Below are 24,266 nucleotides of genomic sequence, written 5' to 3' on the forward strand. Positions count from 1 at the left end.
TTTTGAAGTATCCAAACAAAATACCCTAAAATTACATATATTATTTCTGTAAACTCGTTCCTACAGAATAAGAATGTGAGTTATGATTCAATCTCATTTCTCGAAGATCAAGTTTTATGATTAAACTTTCAGAGAGGATCCTACATTAAACAAGAGTATAATAAGAAAAGTAGAGAAAAATTTATAAATTTATAACAATAATTATGTTTTCTTAAACTGTGTGATAAAGGTAAAATAGACAATTTTATTAAAACGGAGGGAGTATTTTTTATGAATAAGATAAACTATTTCTTGATTAACTATTATAAAAAATATAATTTATAATTATAAAAATTATTATTATCAAATATAAATATTATAAAATAAAATATTTATGAATTTTTATTGTATCTCTTTCTTTGAATTATGATTTTCTTTTTCTGGCCTTTTTTCTTAATCGTAGCTTTTTGTGTGTCATTTTATGTGTAACGTTTTTTTGTGCGAAAGTTTTTAAAAATGGTCTTTTATCGCATATTGTGACTTTTAATATATATATTATTTATTTATAAATATTATAAAATATATATAATTATCATCATTTGACAAATAATACTTACGTAAAACGACAATGATAGCTAAAAGAACAAATTGGAGTGCAGTTATAATTGGTGAAATGCGAAAATTTCCACCCAAATTTCAAATTCTTAAATGAAATTGTAATAATGATATTATCTCTAACAAACGAGTACACACAGTAGGAATAATAAAGAGAGTATTAATTAATTAGTCAAAAATGTCAGGTTCCATACAACTACTGCTACTATTTCACGCACTAACCCTAATAATTTCTTCGAAAAGTCGAATTTCTTCGAAACTTCTGAAATAATGTCAACTAAGTATCGTAAATAAATTGCTCCCGGACTAGGACAGCTGGAAGAGGAGTGGATGCTGGAACTGGGAACATAATGGCCCACCATTACAGGGAATCTCAAAGCCTGACAAATCGGGAGGTGTAGCCGCAATAGCACCCGTTTTTATATGTCTGTTGGCTTTACTAACCGCATAGCTTCATAATAATTCTGTAAAGCTTCCGCATAATTTCCGAATTTCGTCCCTGCTCGACGGGTGGGTCTTGCAGTCAAGCGGAATTTTTTATTAGAAGAAAGAGCAGGCAAAGCATCCTGGACTTGAACCAGAGACCTCGCCCGTGAAGTAAATCATCGCACCTACGGACTTTTAATCCGATCCAAACATGAGCGGCCGTGTCTCTATAAAATGGATATTGTGATGAGAAAATGAATACAAAAGCTTGAAAACATAAAAACGTCATTATGGAAACTAAAAAAATCATAACGTTGGGACTTCTGTTCCTGCTGATGATAATCCTCTTTTTCAAGTGGGATTCAACTGATAACCATTTGCTCGGTTCAGCGCCAATTTTTCAGTTTGATAGTAGTTTTTTTCCAGATGATTTTATCTGGGGAACATCCACATCTGCTTATCAAGTAAAAACACACACACACACACACATATATATATATATATATATATAAGATTTTACTCATTGGTGTCAATTAGGTGATTTATAGACTTTTGTTGCTTTCAATAGTGCTTTCCGGCTAATAGGTTTTATGCTACGTCAATTTGAACTTGCTTGTGCTGTGCAAATACGACCTTATATATTATTTTGTATATTTTCATGTTTTTGACATTTAAATGAATCCAGACTGAAGGTGCAGCTGATAAATATGGTAGAAAGCCTAGTATATGGGATACATTTACTCATGAGTTTCCAGGTTTCTTTTTTGTTTCTCTATTTTCCATTATATATATAATACGAATATCAAGTAGAAATAATATTGTTTTTATAAATTATGTAGAACGGATTTCCGATGGCAGCAATGGAGATGTTGCAGTTGATTTTTACCATCACTACCAAGTATGAAATACCTTATCCTTGGACACTACTAAAAAACTGTGTTTTACCGACGGATTTTAGCGACGGATTCAAAATCCGTCGCTAATTTTTTTTTACCGACGGATTTAGCGACGGATTTAAAATCCGTCGCTAAATTGTCATTTAAATTGGCGGGAGTGTTCCCGCCAACTTTAGTGACGGAAAATCCGTCGCTAAAGTTGGCGGGAACACTCCCGCCAATTATTTTTGATGTATTTAGCGACGGATTTCAAATCCGTCGCAAAATCTGTTTTTAGCGACGGATTTTAGCGACGGATTTAAATCCGTCGCTAATTACCGACGGATTTTAGCGACGGATTTAAATCCGTCACTAATTACCAAAAAATAAAAAAAATCGTAAAAAAATTATTAAATTAAATAAATTTTTTATCAAAAAATTATTTAGAAAATTAATTATTAAAGAAAAAATAATTATTTTTTTTTTAATTATATATAATATTATTTAAATATAACATAAATATATATATTGAAAATATTTTTATTTATTTATTCATTAATAATTATTTAAAATAACTATTAATTATAAAAAATAATTATATTAAAATGTGGAAGGAAGTATTTGTCATTTTTAATTACATTGAAATATAAATATACATATATATATAATAAGAAGCTGAGCTGGTTCAGGTGGAGATACGCGCGGGAGAACTTCAAAGTTAAAGAGCAATGAGTGGGAGCAGTGGGAATGATGGGTGACCTGCTGGGAAGTTTTTAAAAATTGCGAGTGGGTGATGGAGGCAACGGATGGGTAACCGAGGGCAACGGGGGACGGGTGGGGGACGGAGGTTGACGGAGTGTGACGTGTGTGACCGATTAAATAATAATAATTTATTTTACGATTTTTATTTTTTTTATTTTTTGGTAATTAGTGACGGATTTAAATCCGTCGCTAAAATCCGTCGGTAATTAGCGACGGATTTAAATCCGTCGCTAAAATCCGTCGGCAATTTCTGAAAAATCCGTCGCCAATTTTTTTGGTCCGTCGCCAAAAATTTAGCGACGAGGATTTTGCCGACGGATTGAATCCGTCGGGAAATCCGTCGGGAAACGTTTTCCCAACGGATTTCATGCTTTTAGCGACGGAAAATCCGTCGCTAAAAGCAAACATTTTAGTAGTGGGAGTAGTTGATCCGATATCCAAACTATCGTTTTCTGTATTTTGGTCACCAAATTTTAAGTGTTTCATTTTGGTGACTAGATTTTCGTTTTACTTCAAAAGATGTTTTTCCTGCTAAAATACTGACGCGACATACGGATTGCTAATTTTGCTTGAAAATTTATCGGCTTAATACATAATTTGACCCCTGAACTTGTACCCTTTTACCCATCTAACCTCTAAACTTAACGTCTCACCTATCGAACCTATGAACTTGTTAAATAATCCGATTTGACCCCTGAACTTGATAAATATGTAAATATTGAACCCTTCGTGTCCACCTGTCACTTGAAACATTCTAGAAGAAATTGTGTACGGAGGGGTTCAATGTTTACGTATTTATCAAGTTCGGGGGTCAAATCGGATTATTTAACAAGTTCAGGGGTTCGATAGGTGAGACGTTAAGTTTGGGGGTTAGATGGGTAAAAGGTAGCAAGTTCAGGGGTCAAACTATGTATTAAGCCAAAATTTATCAAGTATATATTCATAATTTCATTTTGAACGAATTAAATCATGCATACATGACAAGTTTTCATGTAAAAAAAAGTAAAATTCGGCTGTTTATTATTTTTTTAGCCGGAAAATCTCTACTCAAAATAAAATTTAAGTTTATTTTGCTAAACAAATTGAAAAGAAATAAAATTTTGTCAGTGAATTACAAAGAAATGATAGTTTCAGCACCTTCAAAATCAATTACCCATTTTTTTTTATGTTTTGACCGTAAATTATGAAATACGTAATTCTCAAAATGATGTTTCAGGAAGACATCAGGAAAATGAGTAGAAAATTGGGTGTGAATGCTTTCAGATTTTCCATTTCTTGGTCAAGAATAATTCCCAGTAAGTATATATAAAATAAACAATGTATTATAATCTTCCATTTAATTATATTGAGTGCCTAATTTATTTGTCTAACACTAAAATTTGTAAAATATCTAAACTGTGTAGCTGGGGATATAAGTGAAGGAGTAAATGAGGAAGGAATAGAATTTTACAACAAGGTGATCAATGAAACTATACGAAATGGTGAGTCTAAATCTAACATATATGTGCCTTCTGGGTGTACTCCCCAGCTTCTTTATAATTGCTATATACTATTATTTTTTAATAAAATGAATTAATTTATTTGTAATTAAATTGGTAAATAAATCATGAATAATGAATTGTGTCAGGTTATCTAATAATTTTATTATTTATAAAAAAGACAAAGAGCCTAAATTATAGAAATTAAATTTATTTTATTTTGATGAGATAAGTTAGATCAAGTGATAAGAACACTGTATGAATTTTCATAATCAAATCGAACCACCCTTATAAAATTTTAAAGCAAATATTCTTAATTCGGTTTACGTTTTTTTTTTTGGTTCGGTGGACAAATTTTTTGATTCAGTTTGGTTTGGTTCTGTCTATATCAAAAAACAAAAAATTTTAATGTACCATCATTGAAATTGTATTTATAATTAATATTTTTACTAAATAATGATTATTAGTGATAATTTTAACAATAGTTTGTAAAAAAATGTCCTAATAAATAATAAATATAGTATTATATATATATATATATATATATATATATATATATATATATATATATATATATATATATATATCTATATCTATCTATACTATATATAAAAGCACAGATGGGGGGAGGACATACAAATTTACTGAATAATCATTTTCAGTTTACTATTAAATAAAAGTTTTATAGTCATTAACTAATTAGTTATTTAATTAATCACTATTGTAATTAAAGTACTAATTAGAATAAGTAGCTAAATTATCTCCAATTTAGTTTTTAGTATGTAAAAAATAATTAAATTGTCTCCAAATTAGTAGGAATACCTATCTTTTAGTTTGATTGAACTACAAAATTAAAATATTGTATTTGATCAATATATTATTATTTAAATTTCTATCTTATTATTTTTAATTAAGATAGAAATTAATAAAATTAATTATTTAATTATGGTTAAACCGAAACAAGAATAAATTCAGTATGAAAAATAAATTTATAACCGAATATATTATATTTACTTTTAAAAAAATTCTTATCTAACTTAATATTAATTATAAATAAAAAATTGATACAATAATGATAAATTTACTAATATGTTCATTGACGAGTTACGTTACGAGTCATGCGAAACTAGTATATATATATATATATATATATATATATATATATATATATATATATATATATATATATATATATATATATATATATATATATATATATATATATATAAGCATGGTTTTTTCGGTTCACCGAGACCTAAAATCAAACCAGAACCGGAAAATACAATGTTTGAGAATCCTAAACTAAAACAAACTATTTTAACCAATTTAATCACTTCACTCCCAATTTTAGTTTAATTTGGTTTGGTTTGTTTTGTTTTTGCTCACCCCTATGTAAGACCAATATGTCTTGGGTTTTGTTATTACAAGAGACGGATTGAAATATTTTAATCCTCTTTAAAGATAAAAGAGAAAAATTATTATATTCTCATAACTTATAATTTAGTAACTAATTAGAGAATAACCATAAAATATAAGAAATAAAATGTTCAAATTATTAAAATAATTTATTAATTATTAGAATTTTATATTTTATATACATATAAAATCATTATTTTTATACTAATTTGCAATTCTACCACGATATATAATTTTAATCACTATTTTTTATTTTATTTTATGCTATTATATCGCCAATTAAGACTCAAAAGATTTATAGCTAACGTAATAATCGGAAAATGACATGGCGCGACAAGTCATATGCTACGAGTGAATTGATTCCATCAACTACAAATGAATTTCATTAAATTACTTATTCAAAATTCTTGAACCAAATAATATTTATAACTTTTTTCCGTCAAAATATATTAATTGAAGGACATAAATATGGAAGAGTCAATTAAAAAATATATTTTATAATTGGATGTCTCTCATTTGATTTTCTGTTGTGAGATACAATGTATTAGGCATGAAGCCTTTCGTGACAATATTTCACTGGGATGTTCCTCAATCCCTTGAAGACGAGTATGATGGCTTTTTAAGCCCTTTTATAGTGTAAGTACATACATATATACTCTTGTATCTTCAGCTTCAAGAAATTGTTAGCGCAGCAGAAAATAAATAAGAGAAGAGAAAAGAATTACACAAGATTTTTTACGTGGTTCGATCAATGCGATCTATTCCACGGCAGAGAGAGAATTTATTCTATATGTTTGTTATGAGTTTACAATAGGATCATCACCTCTATTTATAGTGAACCCTTAAGACACAATTTAAGTCCTAATCCAATAAGGAACTAGACTATAAATCCTAAAAGGAAAACAATGCTAAACAAAGGATTAAGTATCCTAATCTAAATAGGAACAATATATCCTAATCCAAATAGGAACAATATGAGCCATAACTCAACAATCTCCACCTTGGCGAATACATCCAACAAGATTAATCTTGAAACCTTCTTCAGCAAATCACAAAAGGCCACCAAATTACATCACAAAATAAACTCTCCACCTTGACTTAAAATTACTCCAAAGTCAAAGTTAACCAAGACCAACTCTCTCTCTGCCATCCATGCCCCTTAAGGGCCTCATGCACTGCGTACATTGACCAAGTCCAAGCTGAGCTTGAACTTTTCAGTAGGCAACGGCTTTGTCAACATATCCGCTGGATTAACTGCAGTGGCTATCTTCTCTATAAGAAATCTCTTGTCTTCCACGACATCCCGAATGAAGTTCATCCTCACATCAATGTGCTTTGATCTCTCATGATACACCGGATTCTTCGCCAAGCACAAAGCACTTTGACTATCGCAATAAATCACAGGCTTCTGAACTTCTAAACCCAAGCTATCAATTAGACCTCGCAACCACATACCTTCCTTGACCCCTTCCGTCAATGACATGTATTCCGCTTCAGTTGTGGACAAAGCAACTGTAGATTGTAAAGTTGCTTTCCAACTAATAGCACATCCATATAGGGTGAAGATATAACATGTTAAGGACCTCCTTCGAATAAGATCTCCTCCATAGTCGGAATCTGTGTAACCCACAATTCCATCAGAACCACCACTAGAACCATAAACCAGACATATGCCACTCGTTCCCTTCAAGTACCGCATAATCCACTTGACCGCCTCCCAATGAGTCTTTCCCGGATTACTCATAAATCTGCTAACCACACTAACAGCATGTGCTAAATCAGGTCTTGTACAGACCATTGCATACATCAAGCTTCCAACTGCACTCGAATACGGAACATCGCTCATGTATTCCTTCTCAGCATCAGTACTAGGTAGTGCATTAGCATCAAATTTAAAATGTGATGCCAAAGGAGTACTTACTGGCTTAGAATTCTCCATTTGAAAAGATTGCAGCACCTTCTCAATATATTTCTGTTGAGAAACATACAACAGGCCTTCTTTCCTATCTCTCCAAATCTCCATGCCCAAAATCTTCTTGGCTGCACCCAAATCCTTCATCTCAAACTCACTACTCAACAAGGCTTTCAAGTCATTAATTTCAGCTTTAGACTTAGCTGCAATTAACATATCATCCACATATAGCAACAAATAGATCAAGGAATCATCAGACAGCTTCCTAGAGTAAACACAGTTGTCAAACTGATTTCGAACATACCCATGAGAAAGCATGAAAGCATCAAACCTCTTGTACCACTGTCTAGGAGACTGCTTCAAACCATACAAGGACTTTTTCAGCAAACACACATAGTCCTTGTGATCAGAATCAAGAAATCCCTCTGGCTGTGACATATAAATCTGCTCCTCTAAACTCCCATGCAAGAATGCTGTTTTCACATCAAGTTGTTCTAACTCAAGATCCAACGCACTCACCATAGATAGAAGAACCCGAATGGTTTTGTGCTTCACAACAGGTGAGAATACTTCATTGTAGTCAATTCCCTCCTTTTGTGAAAAACCTTTCGCTACAAGTCTCGCCTTGAATCTAGCTGATTCAACTCCAGGAATACCCTCTTTCTTCTTAAAGACCCATTTGCATCCTACCGGTTTCACTCCTTTTGGTCGAGGTACCAACTCCCATGTACTGTTCTTCTCAAGAGACTGCATCTCCTCATTCATGGCAATTAACCATTCAGATGCTTCTCTACTCTGCACTGCCTCTTTATACGACTGCGGCTCATCAGAATCAATGATCTCACTTATTGCCAAAGCATAAGCCATAGGATTAGTATCAACTGTATCAACACAATCCACATATCTCATTGGTGTTCTGATTTGCCTTCTTCCTCTCCTTGTTGCTATACTCTCTTCTACCACTTCTTCATTAGGCTCGCTTATAGGATCAGTAGTAATCCTATTTGGAGCTACAAACTCCACCTTCTGGCTAGCACCCAGATCAGTTTTTCCTGCAAGATCACCAAGTTCCTCTTTCTGGCCAAACATAGTAGATTCATCAAAGGTTACGTCTCTACTAATAATCAGTTTTGGAGTTCTATCCATCTCTGTGCACCACAGTCTGTACCCTTTAACTCCAGTCGCATACCCTAGAAATATGCATTTCATTGCCCTCGCCTCAAGTTTACCATCATTAACATGAGCATAGGCAACACAACCGAAAACACGCAAGCCAGAATAATCAGAGGGTTTACCATACCATACCTCTTGAGGTGTCTTCAAATCAATTGCAGTAGATGGCGATCTATTCACCAGATAACAAGCAGTGTTAACTGCTTCAGCCCAGAAACGCTTTGGAAGACCCGCGTTTAACCGCATGCACCGAGCACGCTGTAGTAGTGTTTGGTTCATCCGCTCTGCAACCCCATTCTGCTGTGGCGTGTACCGTACAGTGTGATGCCTCACTATACCTTCCTTTCTACAGAAGTCATCGAATGGTGCATTGCAAAACTCTAACCCGTTGTCCGTCCTGAGTGTCTTGACCTGTTTTCCAGTATGTTTTTCAACCATGGTCTTCCACTCCTTGAACCGTCCAAACACTTCATCCTTCGATTTCAGAAAATACAACCACACCTTTCTCGAGTAGTCATCAATAAAGATCACAAAATATTTGAGTCCCCTGTGGGATTCAACCCGAGCAGGACCCCATAAATCCGAGTGAATATAATCCAGGATGCCTTTCGAAGTGTGCCTTCCAGAAGTGAATTTCACCCTGCGTTGCTTGCCAAGAATACAAGTTTCACAGAACTTCAGCTTCCCCGTTTCCGCTCCTTCTAACAACCCTTGTTTACTCAATATGGATAGCCCCCTCTCACTCATATGACCTAACCTCTGATGCCACAACTCGGTTTTACCATCATGTACCTCCAAGGACCGAGCAACCGCCACAGTTCCCACTACTGCACTTCCTGTGAGAATATAAATGCCGTGTTGTAGCACACCCTTCATCACAGTCAATGCACCTTTAGAAATTCTGATCTGTCCATCTCCACCTGAGTGGTTGTACCCTTGCTTGTCAAGTGTACCCACAGAAATCAAGTTCTTCCGCAATTCAGGAATATACCAAGCATCAAATATTCTAACCATACCATCATACATCTTGATCTGAACAGAACCACTACCCTTGACAGCAAGCTCCTTATCATTCGCCACCTTTACAGTGCCATTCCACTCCTTGAAAGAATTAAACAATTCCTTTCTAGAAGACATATGATAAGATGCACCAGTATCTAGGACCCAGGTACTATCAGAACTTGATGTACTCACAGTCAAAACATCACCGCTTTCTTCCTCATCAGAACTCTCCTGTACCACAGCTGCATTAGCATTACCGCTTGATTCCTTGTTTTCGCCACCCTTTTTCAGCTTCGGACAATCTCTTCTAAAGTGCCCCTTATCCTTGCAGTGATAGCATCGTCGTCCATTAGACTTCGATTTGGAACGCGACCTGTTTCCTTTCCCACCATCTCTCTCATGACTCCTGCCCCGACTCACCACAAGACCAGAAACCGATTCCTCCTCATTAGAGTTAGAGACCTTTTTCTTTAGTTCTTTGGATTGCAAAGCATCCTTTACATCACTAACAGAAATCGAATCTCTACCATATAACATTGTATCAACAAAGTTTTCATATGAATTGGGCAAAGAACATAAAAGAATGAGGGCTTGATCCTCTTCTTCAATCGAAACACCAACACCTTGTAAATCTATAACAATTCGATTGAAGTTATTAACATGATCTCTTACCTGAGTATTTTCCGTCATCCTCAATGTATACAAACGTTGTTTCTGACACAACCGATTTGTAAGAGATTTCTTCTGAAACTTGCTCTCCAACGCTCCCCATAAAGCATCAGCAGTTCCTTCACCGATAACCTCTCTCAACACCTCATCAGAAAGACTCAATAGAATCGTACTATGTGCCTTTGACATAATATCTGCCTTCTCTCCCACAGACAAACCTTCCGGTAAATTGCTTTCTCCTCCTAACGCCGCTACGCATCCTTGTTGAACCAAAACAGCCTTCATCTTGACTTTCCACAAAGTAAAGTCATTCGAACCATTGAATTTCTCAATATCAAATTTATGAAGCGACATCTTCAATCAACAAAATACCTAGAATCTCAGATTTGAAATCTAGGCTCCGATACCACTTGTTAGCGCAGCAGAAAATAAATAAGAGAAGAGAAAAGAATCACACAAGATTTTTTACGTGGTTCGATCAATGCGATCTATTCCACGGCAGAGAGAGAATTTATTCTATATGTTTGTTGTGAGTTTACAATAGGATCATCACCTCTATTTATAGTGAACCCTTAAGACACAATTTAAGTCATAATCCAATAAGGAACTAGACTATAAATCCTAAAAGGAAAACAATGCTAAACAAAGGATTAAGTATCCTAATCTAAATAGGAACAATATATCCTAATCCAAATAGGAACAATATGAGCCATAACTCAACAGAAATCAAACTGCACATTTTCTAATTCAAACTTAATTTGTTAATTTAGATCCGATTTTAAAGATTTTGCGGAGCTTTGTTTCAAACGATTTGGAGACCGAGTTAAACACTGGATCACTTTAAATGAACCATTTATTTTTAGTACACATGGGTATGACTCGGGCGATTTAGCCCCGGGTCGATGTTCAGCTTGGGTGAATGATCATGCATGTGTTGAGGGAAATTCAGCAACTGAACCTTATATAGTTGGCCATCATTTGCTCCTTGCTCATGCCAAAGCGGTTGAATCATACAGAAAACTAGTATGTATAAATTGCAATTATTTCATTTGAAGCATTTAATAATATGGAGAATTTTTCTTGTCTTTTATTTATTTAATTTGAAGCATGTTTATCATTTAATATTCCTGTATAGGGTCAAGATGGAAAGATTGGAATAACGCTCGATGTAACTTGGCCGGAATCTTACTCCAACAATGAAGTTGATCGTGAAGCAGCCCAAAGAAACCTTGATTTCTCGTTTGGTTGGTGTGTATTATTTCCTACATACTACATTTATTGTTTTCTTTGATATTTTCCTGAGGAATTTACTAACATTTTAATTAATTGTTTTCTTTGTCAAATTAAAAGTTTTGATTATGAAAATAAAATTTATTTGATTCCGTACATTCAAACTAAATGCACATCCTAGTTTGTTAGTAAAGCGAAAAGCAAAAAAAAAAAACATAAGGAAGTAATGAACCCTTTGGATTAATTTGTAAATTATGCTTAAATTACCGTACTAATTAATGTATCAAATTGTGTAATGTTGTTAGGTTTATGGAGCCTTTGTATTATGGCGAATATCCGAAAGTAATGAAGAAGCTCGTAAATATTCCAGAACGACCACCTCGATTGCCCGATTTCACTAAGGAAGAATCTCAATTGGTGAAAGGGTCGTATGATTTTATCGGCTTAAATTACTATACTGCAAATTATGCGTCTGCCAATGTTACTGTTGACCCTGATCCTAGACATATTAGATTTGCAACCGATAGTCTTGTTAATCTCACAAGTAAGCTCTTTTCTTTATTTATATAAAAGATTTAACTATAACTCCATATACTATTAATTATATTAAATTAATCATGCAATTCATTTATTTGTTTACAGAGTATAAAAATGGAAAACCCATTGGTGTGCAGGTCAGTATTTCAATTGAACAAATTCAAGGTCTTCTAAATATTAGAATAAAAAGAAAAATACGACGCAAAGAGAATATATTTTATATGTTTAATGAATTTGGAATTAATTTGCAGGCTGCCCCGGATTGGTTGTATGAATACCCGGAAGGAATTCAATATATTTTGAACTATACTAAAAATGCATACAATGATCCTATAATTTATGTTACTGAAAATGGTAAGTCTTTGATACGATTAATTAGTTAATTGTAGTTATTAGAAATTATTCATTAATTTGAATTATAATTTTGAATGTGTACTTTATATAGTCATGGGTGAGTACGATCCCGGGAACCCGGAAATTGATAAATCTCTAAAACTGTGCCAATTAATTATTTTGTTCTAACTCTGCCTACTGTTAATTATTTTTGTTGAATGTGCTCAGGTGTGGGTGATAATAAAAATTTCAGTCCTAATGATGCTCTCATGGATATATGGAGGATAAGATATATCAATAACCATCTCTGGAATGTACTTAGAGCTATATGGTGAGTCCAATATCTAAAATGTTAAAATTATAAATTTCTTAATTTGCTCATGATATTACTACCTGCCTTATATTATGTCAAAATTACGTTATTTCTTGTAGGAGCGTTTTTTAGTAAAATCTACTAATGTTTTTGACTTCTAGAATCAAATGTGATATGATTAACTAGTGCTTTACATTGTGATTAATGGAATTAAATGTCTGGCTAGTTCCTAAACTCTACAAATTCTATAAATTTATATTTAATTTTTTATTAATATTTTTACTTTTTATTTTATGTGAAAATACTTTAACATTTTCCGATTAAATTAAACTAATATAACAGTCATATGAAATACATTATTAGAATATACTGATACCTGTCACATTATCATATTTCTTAACTGACATCTAGCATGGTAGCATATTTTAAAAATATACTTCATCTATGACTGTCATATAAATTTGATAAAATATTAAAATACTTCATCTATATTACAAATTAAATATTAAATATTAAAAAAATGGATTTTAGATAATAATTCAAAATACATTTATTTAATTCTATTAGTGCCTGAATGCCTATATACTAATTCATGGTTGATTTTTCTTTTAATCAGTGACAACAAAGTTAATGTAAAAGGCTATTTTACATGGTCATTTATAGACAACTTCGAATGGTCAAGTGGTTATACTATAAGAATGGGTTTATACGCTATTCGTGACAAAAATAGTCTAGGAAGGCGTCAAAAGCGCTCGGTTGCTTGGTTTCATCGATTTCTGAAAAATAAAGCGTCTGCCGGCGGGCCAAAATGCGGTCTACTCGAATCAAAATCCGAGTCTTTCTCTACGGAAGAGCTATAAAATATGCACTTGAAATGAACTCGAATTAGTTACTCTTCGGACACCACCTGCAAAATTGTTGAACTGTTTTTGTTGTTAAATTTGAATGAACTGTTTATCTTAATCTTTTTCTTTTGATGTATTAGTTTGAATTTTACATTGTGGACCATATTAAATTGAAGTTATCTTAGAGTCTGATTGCTTCAGAATTAGGTCCTTTATGATTCAAATTACATTTTCTTTTGTCATTTTTGTTTTGCAAAAATATCTTTAACCTAATGCTGTTAAAAAAATACTATTTTTTACTCTTTTTTTTTAAAATACCTCATTTTCCAATAAATTACCAATGATTTACCAATAATTTAGCAAAAAGTATATTTTTGAAAAACAAAAAAATTAGGGCGTATTGTTGCAAACATTTAATTAGCTGCAAAAGGATATTTTTGTAAGATGTCCTTTTAAAATTTTAATTTTTTAAATGATTTTTAAATTGAAAAGTTCTTATTCGGTTTATGTCAAAATTATATTATTTGGATTGTAATTTGATAGATCATATTAATTTATCTTTCTGAGTGTAAATGATAAAAACTCGATTTTAATATTTTATTAAAAAAGTATTACAATAAACTGTTCATTACTTCAATTTAAACTTAAATAAGTAATATTAATCTCATGGAATGTCTATTATTGGAATAATATATAAAATTTCTATTTGTATTAGAATTTTATTTGTGAAGTATTTGAGTGAATGATAGTTTTATTATTATTGGCTAATTAAGAAATATAATTTAATTAGAATTAATACTCCAAATACTATTTGACTATTTTGTTCCCGATATATATCATACACCTTATTCATCTTTTAGAATTAGAACCAACAAAAACCAAACACACAATATAGACAATGATGTGAATAAGGAAAAAAAGGATGTGTGTGATGTGAGAAATATAAGTTAATTAATCCTAATTCTTTTGGGTTACTTCTTGTAGAGAGTTCAACACTTTATGAGTTTTTTTTAATACCAGAGGTCTCTGTTTGATGATTCTGTACCAATTTTACACTCATTTTGATGATTAGTGGATGACTAGAATTTTTTCGTCCGTGAAAGTACACTTTATGCGAACCATGTAAAAATTTCTTGTGTTATTTATTTATTTTTCTATATTGTTATTTGTTGATCAAATACAAATTAAACAATTAGAGAAATTGCGAGTTGGACTAATCATGAGTTCGAAATTGACTCGAAAATAATTGGAATCGACTCAAAGGATTTGAGCCGAGTTTGAAACTCGAACTACTCGAGTTTCATTTCGAGCTGAACTCGAGTATCAATTAAAGAGTCTCGTAAGGCTCGTGAGCCGAAACGGGCGTCATACACGTACAATATCAATTGTTTTGAGAAATTTAGGATAGATACTCTATTAATTTAAAAAAATAATATGAGTTTCTACCTCAATAAAAAACATAGAAAAATACCTCCTTTTTTAGCACTTTTATTTTCTACTCCAAAACCTATTATTATTATTATTATTATTTTATTCTAAGCACTTTTATTTTTACTTTTACCCCGTACTCTTCTCTCTCTCTCTCTCTCTCTCTCTCTCTCTCTCTCTCTCTCTCTCGCTCGTGTTTCTTTCTTCTCCTTCTTCTCCATTTTTTTCTTCTTCGTCATTTCTATGCCAGTGCTCCGCCGTGGCTCCGCCCTCACTCCATATTTAATTTCATCGATTTTTTTAGGTCATGGTGATTTTTACGATTAATTTCAACTTCTAAAGCTAAAAAATTTGATCTTGAATATTTTTAGTTTTCAGATCTAAAATCTGTAAAAAGACAATTTTATGCTAAAAAATAATTTATTACAGAAAATAGTGCTTGATTTATCATATCAGTATCAGTAAAATTATCATATCAATATCACTAAAATTATCATATCAATATTATAACACTGCATGAAAAACAATTTTCAGCAAAAACCAGTGCTTGATTGTCATATCAGTATAATAAAATCACAATATCGGTATCATAACATTATCATATTGTTATCATAACATGATAATATGATAATTTTTTATCATAAGATTATGATAAAGTATGTAAAATATTTTTACTTATACGGTTATGATAATAGTATATGATAATATTATAATAATAGTAAGGTAAATTATATGATAATAGATAGATAAAGTTATATGATAATAGTATGATAATATTTTGATGATAATATGATAAAGTTACGATAAAGTATATGTCACGACCCAAAATCTCATGTTGTGGCCGACGCTAGGGAATGTGTAATACCCCGTAGAATTTTAAGTGTTTATTTTCGTGTGTGTCCGATTTTAATTAATTAGGACCTCAAAAATAGTGAATAAATTCACGTGATGAATTTATAAGGGTGAAAATGTGTTTTGGTGTGTGTCTTGCCTTAAATTTGATTTTTGGCAATTTTACGTGTTAAAAGTGAATTTTGCGATTTTTCACTTAAAACCGTCAAGATAATTATTTTAATTATTTTTAAAGGCCCAAAAATATTTTACTCCAGCCCATATGTTATGATTTAATGTTTTTGAATATTTGAGAAAGTTGAAATTATTTTGCCCCTAGAGTTCGAATTATTTACAAGAATGTCATAATGGCAAACTTGTAAATAATTGAAACATTAAATAAGTATCTAGATATTTCTCTATACTTAAGCTTGGTGCCCAAGCAATTCATTGTCTTCTTCATTTTGTGGGTGCCTAATACACCATAGATCAAAACACCAAGCTTTATTCTTTGATTTTCTCTCAAAATTTTCTTAACAAAAATTGTCGGGAATATTGCGTAGATCGTTAATATATATTTGCATGTTCGTTTGAGGTATAATTTCAAGCTCAAATCTTCGTTTTTATTTGCTGATGTTGATGAGTTTTAGAAACATGCTTAGGATGGTTAAATATTGGTGTTTGATGGTTGATTAACTAAGTTTTGGTTGTTGTTTATGTGGGTTTCGGTTTTAAATAATTTTTTTACGTAAAATTAAATTATTTATTTAAATTTCTGGGCTGATCTAAATGATGAGATTAAAATATGCTTTAAAGTGAAATTTTTATGGATTAAAAATGTTAATTAATTCGGGTGTTAATTTAATTAGTTGGGTTTCGATTTTTAATTGTTTTAAAGCTTAAAAATCGCTTAAAAAGGGTAAATAAATGGATTTTAAATTTCTGGAAATAATTTTATTTATGGATAAGTTATATTTGTGGATGATGATGAATAAGTTTTTATTTAAGAATTTTTAATGATTTGATAATCGGGTTTAATTTTGATAATCGTTTATTCGGTTAAAATTGTTTAAAAGGGGTATTTTTGTCATTTTTAATTTCTGGGCAGAAATTATTCATGAAAAATTTATGAAATATGTTTGATAATTATTTGTGGAGTTTAAATGATTTTTGTGAAGTGTTTTGACGGATTAATAATCGGTTTTGATTATTAATGGTTATTTCGGTTTTAATGGTTAAAATAATGGAAAATATTATTTTAAAAATTATGGGCTGCTGTTTTTACAAGATGAAAATTAAAAATGTATTTAAAATTAATTTTGGTGAATTTCGGTGTAAAAATGGCTTAAAATGGATTTTTAAGCGTTTTTAGCGTTTTTGAGTTTTCCGGCCAAAACCACCGGAATACGGTGACCGAAATGTGAGTAGAGGGGATAGAGCATGGTGGCTCAGTCCTAAGCTCAGTTGGCAGCAGTTAGTGCCGAAATGATTTTGGCAGAAAATAAGGGGGGCCGAGCCCCACGTCAAAAATGTTTTACGGAAAAATATTTTTGGTTATTTATGAATTGTGGTATATTTGTTGAGATTTTCTAAAAATGTATTTTTAGAAAATTATGTGAATTGAATATGTGTTAGAATTATATGGAGTTATAATTTTATGTTTATTTATTGAAATAAATAAACTATGTGGATAGAGCGTATCGTATAGAAATACGATGACGCGGAAAGAGATAGTCGGAATCAAATTTGGTTATGTGATTGTGTGGTTTATTTGGTTGAGTCGGTCTAGAGTTTATCCTAGAATTTAGAGTTAATACATTTATTAATGTTTAATCTCTAAATTAGATTCAGCGAATTTTATCGCGGAAACCGGCGAGCAAAGGTTTTGATATTCGACGGGTGAAATTTTTATATTTGGAATAAGCGAGTACTGTGAGTGTGTTTACAACTTATACTGCTAAATATTAGTATTAAAAATATTGCGAACTGCTTTACATAATTTGCAAATGTTTTATTTTATTTTGAATTTAAATCGCATGAACTATTATACATAGTTTTGAAATCGATTTAGATTCATTGAAACATACTTACTATTGGGCGGCAATAGTGCTGTGTGATCACCGGTATTGCATTTAGAATGGGTTGCATGTGAATGTGCTGTGTGAATCCTGGCGACGGCCTGGAAAGTCAGGCGACGGCCTAGACTCTGTGTGAACAGATCTTCAGAGGCAACAGAATATAGACGACTAAAGGCAGTAAAGAGAAACTGCCGAGATCTGAGAGGTTGAACCTTTTAAAAAAAGTGAAATGGCGACGGTATATATGTACTGCCGAAATCTGTTGTATGGTGAAAGAGTCTAAAGACCTTCACATACGTAAAAGATGAATGATCAGATTTGACGGGCTAGAGTACAGAAAGAAATGAATAAATACGGCCATGAAAAGGTTAACCCGTAATGTGGTGAAATGATGTGGAATATTTATGTTTCCTGTTTTGAAAGCATATAGGAACATGAATCATGGTTTAGGGTTTCATATGAATCGGTAATCTGGAATGCATTGCTTTCATATTAATGTTTATTAGTACATATTGTACGCGTTCACTCAGTTTTTATAACTGACCCCGTTGAATTTAATATTTTTACAGGCGAGTAGTTTGAGGTGTGGATTTCCAATTTCTTGTTCCGAAAATCCCTGGCTTGAATAAAGTGAGAATGACTTTTCGTTATCGTGTCTAGAGTTGCAGTAGCTAGAATAATGAACGATGAAACCTTAGTAGTCGTTGGGCTTATTATGCTTTATATTTTATTATAACGCTTAAATTCTGATATAATGTAATGTGTAATGTTGTGCGAAGTCCGAGCGACTGCACGAGTATAAAATGCGGCGAACGCATCTGCATAATGAAATGCAGTTAAATCCATAATGAAATTGTCTGCATAATGAAATGCGATTAAGTCCATAATGAAATGGCCTGCATAGTGAAATGCAGTAATTACCATAGTAAGGTGGTATGCATAATGAGATGCATGATAAACCATAATGAAATGGTTTTGCAAACTAAAATGCAATAATTAAAGAGAAAATTATGTGCATGTTTTAAATGATAATTTTTATAAGAACGTTTTAAACTGCGATTTTAATATGTTCGAAAATGATTTGAATTCCGCGAAATTTTTTTAAGTGATTTTTAATGTATTTTTAAGGCTTGCTACGGGTTTCAGAGCAACCACTCCCATTCCCTAGCGTTCGTCTCGACGCCGAGAATCGGGTCGTGACAGAATGGGAATGGTAGTTCCAAAACCCATAGCAAGCCTGAAAGAAAACAATACAAAACTACACACATATTTTTTTAAAAAAGTTTTCTGAAATCAGATCAAAGCTTACAAACATAATTTACATAAAACGTTCAACGTTTACAAAACAATCAAACATCGTTTACAAACGGCGTAAGGAAACTAGGGTCTTACTGCGTGGTTTCACATACCACCTAGCCCTGCCATATACACATAAAAAATAAACGGTTTTGTAAAAACGTATTCAAAACTTATATACATATTAGAGTTTTGCAACAACGTAAAACCGTTTCATAAAACTGTATCATTAAACCACTGGGTCCTAATACCACTACTAGGTCCCGACACCACTACTGCAGCGCTAACGATCGACATCGCCTTCTATACGCACTGCCAAAAAGACGAACTTCTTAATTATGATAGAATTCGGATATGCCAAAGGACTGCTACCTGAGAGGAAACACTATGGGGGATCAGTGGACACTGAGTGACTTCATAATTTACAAATGAGTATGCAGAACAAAACAATGCATAAACAATTTTACACATGCATCCAAATACAAGTCTTCAGATAAAACCTTAATCCTCATGTTAAATCCTGATGATTCCAAAATGATCTTGAGTATATATTTGATACCTTTATCATAATCCTTATGGTTCAGCCCCGAGATTATTCAACCGAGTTATCTGACCATATAGTACATTCCCGAGATAATTCAACCGAGTTATATGTACTATTTCTTATATTCCACATATCATACAAACAAACAAAATAAATCTGCGATAATTCAACTGAGTTACCTTCTAGCCATGAGTCCCGAGATAATTCAACCGAGTTATCTCATGCTAGATCACACCACACAACATCAAACTTTTGCACAGATGAAGTAATTCAAACTTGTTGAGATTAACTTGTGATTACACAGTTCCTATTTGCCGCTAAATAGGAAAGCTCATTTCATTGTATCTATATTGGTTTTAAACTAATGATGTATGCATTTTACATAAATTTTGACACTGAATAATGCTTATGCAATTCACATAAATAGTTTGCATATAAAAAGAATGCTCATTTAATATGTCAAATGTAAATATTTATAAACTCACCGCTTGCTAATCCTACTTTTATCGATCAACTTTCCGTCAAACGCGTGTCACTCCTCGTTCGTTATTCGCTTGCCTTGTTGGATCTAGGTAAGATACAAATAACACAGGTAATAGTCTAACATAAAAGACTCATAGACTCAAAATAGAACTTAACTTATCACGTTAGCCGCGTCTAACTCTTATATCGAACTAACTTGATATAACTTATCGTTATAGCAATTTCATATTGCTATTAAAATGTATTCCCGATACACTTTTCATGTCATTAAATAATATTCCAAACCATAACAAACATCGTTCTAAAACATCACAATTTAGTTTAACAAAACGTTTGAATATCGCATTCAAACTTTACTAAAACGTCAAGACCTCAAACTAGCATTTTAACTATCGAATACACCCTCCCCTTCTCCCATAGGGTCTGCCCTTGCAGCCCCTATGGGCTTCCATCGCTGCACCACCGTGAGCAGAGATCACGATGGCAATTCTGCTTCACGGTGGCAATTCTGCTTCACCGTGGCAACAATTCTGCCATGGAAGGCAGCATTCCTTGCCCACCATGGCAAGGAGCATGGCTGGCCGGAGCTTAGGCTCAACTCCACCTATAATTGATCACAATTTACACACAAAACAAGCTATAGATTCAATGTAAAGCTCAAACAATCCATAACAATTCAAAACTCCAAAATCAAAACCTAACTTCTATTCAATCATCAAAACTCAACGAAACCTCAAGCAAACTTCAAATTGATAAAAGGTAAATCATTCACTTTGTTCTTGTGATTGTTTAGCTTAAAAAAAAATAAGAACTTTGGTGAGCTATTCCTATGGTGATGGTGATGGTGGTGTTCACGGCAACAAGGAGAAGAAGAGGTAAGTTTTCTTCTTTTCTTTTCTTTTTATTTTCTTTTAATTTTGTCATTTGCTATCTTAAATGAATTAAAATAGATAAATAAGCCTTATACCCTTATCCTCATGCCACCTCATCATCACCCTTATTGGGTTAAATGTCCAATTTAACTCAATCACAAAACCGTCGTGCTTAACTCTTAAATTATTATCGGAAAATCCTATTTCTAAACATCCGTACTTATTTGAATTAATAATAACCCTTACCTCAAACTATTAATAAATCCAACATATTCATTAATTAAATTCTTATTTACAACCTACTTGACCTAAATTGCTCAATTTAGGTACGAAGTACGGTTAAACTAGCCAAAGACTTTTCAGGGTTATTTACAGTATATCATTATAATGATATGATGATACTTATGATATTGTACTTATGATAAAGTATATTGTGATAATGTTATGATAATTTTTTATGAAAATAGATTATGGTAATAGTATGATAAAGTACGTATAAGATATGAGTCCCAGGATAGTTCCACCAAGGCGACTCATTAGATACAGGTCGCGGGATAGTTCCACAGAGCTGACCTTGTATCTATTCAAACGAGGAGAGTACTCTACAAAGCTATCGAGACTAAGTATATGACTTACTCGGACACTGGTGATCACACAACCTATTGACGCCCAATAGGTAGCTCGTTTCCCACGGATCATGCACTAGTTTTCATAAACTAGATATTCTATAATACGATACACAAATTCATTTATAGCGATAAAATACTATAGCATGCGATGTAGTTGATATTCCTATTTATACTATCAAAAATAGCTATTGCGTAATAGTACACAAAAGTAAAGTGTAACTCACAATAATCGCTATTTCCATATCCCTATATGTAAGCTCCAAATAAGTTGATCCATCGAATGTCCTAGTGTCATGATCCAGTAGCTCGACTATACGAAGACATAAAGACAATACGCGTTGATCGATCGATCTTCAAATACGCAACCTTGTTGATCTGGTAGCTTGTCGTATCTATTATAAAAATTTGTCGTTAATATGCGTTTGACATCCAAGTACAAACCTCAGAGGTATACTCTAGATCCTATAAACAAACAAATTATTTCTTAAATCACAACTCTTATCAACACTTTTTTCTTTTCGTATCACGATTTATAACTCGATTAGGCCTTTAGGTTCCATAGATAAACCCATCATCGTTTTCATACAAACTTTCTTAAAAACCCTAATCACATTGTTACGTTTAACGTCCAAATTTCACATTTTCGGAGTTTGGGGTTGATATCGAGTCAGGGTACGTCGTTTCGGCTCATGAAACGTCATACCTGCGATAAAATAGGCTTGGCAAGTCGTGCCAATGCATGTAGCATCGCTTCAGGCTGTGTAACATCGCCTCAGGCCTTTGTAGCGTCGCTTCATGCTGTATAGCATCGCTCCAAGCCTTGTAGCGTCGCTCCAAGCTGTGTAGCATCGCTACAAACCCTAACCTCATCATTTTTTGTTTTCCGGTGTGTTTCCGACATGCTTCTAAGTTTAATTCTCGTACCCATAGCGTTATACACCATAAATCATCCAATTTCTACCTTAAACTATCAAAACCGACGTGATTTCGAGTAAATCGATTTGTTCAAAAACGAACATCCCTTTAACTCCAAATTTTAGAGAAAAAAAAACAACAAACTCACCTTTATTTGATGCTTGTAATTGATAGAGGATTGAATTCTTGATACAACGGCGCGAGAATCACTCGATTCCGTCAAGAAACGAAGAAACTGTGTTGATTGCAAGTTTTGATCGCCAAACCCTTCACCGTTAGATTTTTTTGCTCTCTGTTCTTCATTTCCTTCTTTAACTTGTGATATATATCTTTTGGTTAATTTGCTTGTTTAATCCTCCCTTTTTTATTCTTTACAACCTTTCCTTTAAACTTTTCTTTTAACCAAACGATCAAGTATTCCTATTTACTTGAATCCTTACTTATTATTTATAAACAAATAAACAATACTACTCCGATACTTTTATAAAATAATATTCATTACTCTTTTATAAATTAATCTCGGATATAAATACTCAAACCTCCAAATTTGAGACATAAAACTTAATTTATATATTTTTCTCATATTTTCTTTGTAATATAATCATTTCTTATTTTAATAAATACTGATATCCAAATTCTTTTGTGTAACTCGAAAATCTATAAACGTCCTACTCTGATAATATCTTTTTTTTTAATACCAATTATTCTATATATTTGCAATTCCGGTCCCTCCTCATAGGATACGTAGCCATGGGCGGATCTACCTGGCCTTTGGCTAGGGTAGGTTTCAGCCCGGGCTAACGTTGGAAAATCGAAGGTGAGATGAGTTTGGTCGGGGAGCACTGGTTAACCACTGTTTCAATGCAAAACACATCTCTTCATTTTAGCCTGGGCTGATGAGGAAGATGAGCAGTTTTTTTATTTTTAGAGGTTTAATTTTTTATTTTAAAGTATAAAGGGCACATTTCTATTAAAACAAATTCAGCCATTTATTTCATCAAAATAAAATGGCTCATATTTAAACTACTTACCGTTTTCTTTGATAATTTTTTTTCCTAACTTCTTAATTTTTCAAAACTTTTTCAATTCTCATTATTAGCAAATTTTGATTTTCGAAAATTCCAAAATTTATTCATAAATTTTTCACCAAGTCCATAACCTAATTTCAAAATGTTATAAGTTAGATATATTAATTTTCAAAAATAAAAATAAAATCTTCAATTCACAATTAATGATTTTTAATTTTTTTCCATTCAAAATCAAATTACCTTTGGTTTTGAGTAAATATTTTTATATATTTTATCTATATAAATTAATTTTAGTTTATAAATTTATATGAAACAATTAACCTCTACTTTTTCTTATAATTTTTTAATTTTTTTCTCTTTCAAAATCGCATGTCAATTAGCCCGGGCTGAAACAAAATCCTAGATCCGTCACTGCACGTAGCGCAATGTGGCACTTGAATTACGGGGTATTACATGATAACAGATTAAAATCAAAATAATTGTATAGAAAGATTATGATATTGATAATGATGCCTATATGATGATAGAGTAAAATCATAATTATTTTAAATATCGAAAGTAAAAATATAAATCTGAAAAAAACGTGAATTATTTTTT

The 24,266-nt window shown here is 32.3% G+C and overlaps 1 protein-coding gene across 1 annotated transcript; it reads left to right on the top strand.

Moving 5' to 3' along the window:
* The first annotated feature begins 1,260 nt into the window (after positions 1-1,260).
* LOC126660664 (beta-glucosidase 24-like) lies at positions 1,261-13,749 on the top strand. Its single transcript, XM_050354263.2, has 13 exons — positions 1,261-1,484; positions 1,706-1,775; positions 1,860-1,918; positions 3,874-3,952; positions 4,061-4,138; positions 6,100-6,187; positions 11,078-11,330; positions 11,443-11,555; positions 11,843-12,081; positions 12,180-12,211; positions 12,326-12,428; positions 12,636-12,738; positions 13,337-13,749. The coding sequence occupies exons 1-13, from the start codon at positions 1,311-1,313 to the stop codon at positions 13,578-13,580; spliced, it is 1,635 nt and encodes a 544-aa protein (XP_050210220.1). The 5' UTR covers positions 1,261-1,310; the 3' UTR covers positions 13,581-13,749.
* Positions 13,750-24,266: the final 10,517 nt, after the last annotated feature.

The sequence above is a fragment of the Mercurialis annua genome, linkage group LG8, assembly GCF_937616625.2.
Source record: "Mercurialis annua linkage group LG8, ddMerAnnu1.2, whole genome shotgun sequence".
Lineage (NCBI taxonomy): Eukaryota > Viridiplantae > Streptophyta > Magnoliopsida > Malpighiales > Euphorbiaceae > Mercurialis > Mercurialis annua.

Bases quoted from the DNA above. Each gene is read 5' to 3' on its own strand.
- LOC126660664 (XM_050354263.2), top strand. From the start codon at position 1,311: ATGGAAACTAAAAAAATCATAACGTTGGGACTTCTGTTCCTGCTGATG. The intron at 1,776-1,859 runs GTTTCTTTTTTG...TAAATTATGTAG, and splicing joins ATTTACTCATGAGTTTCCAG to AACGGATTTCCGATGGCAGC. The intron at 11,556-11,842 runs GTGTGTATTATT...TAATGTTGTTAG, and splicing joins CTTGATTTCTCGTTTGGTTG to GTTTATGGAGCCTTTGTATT.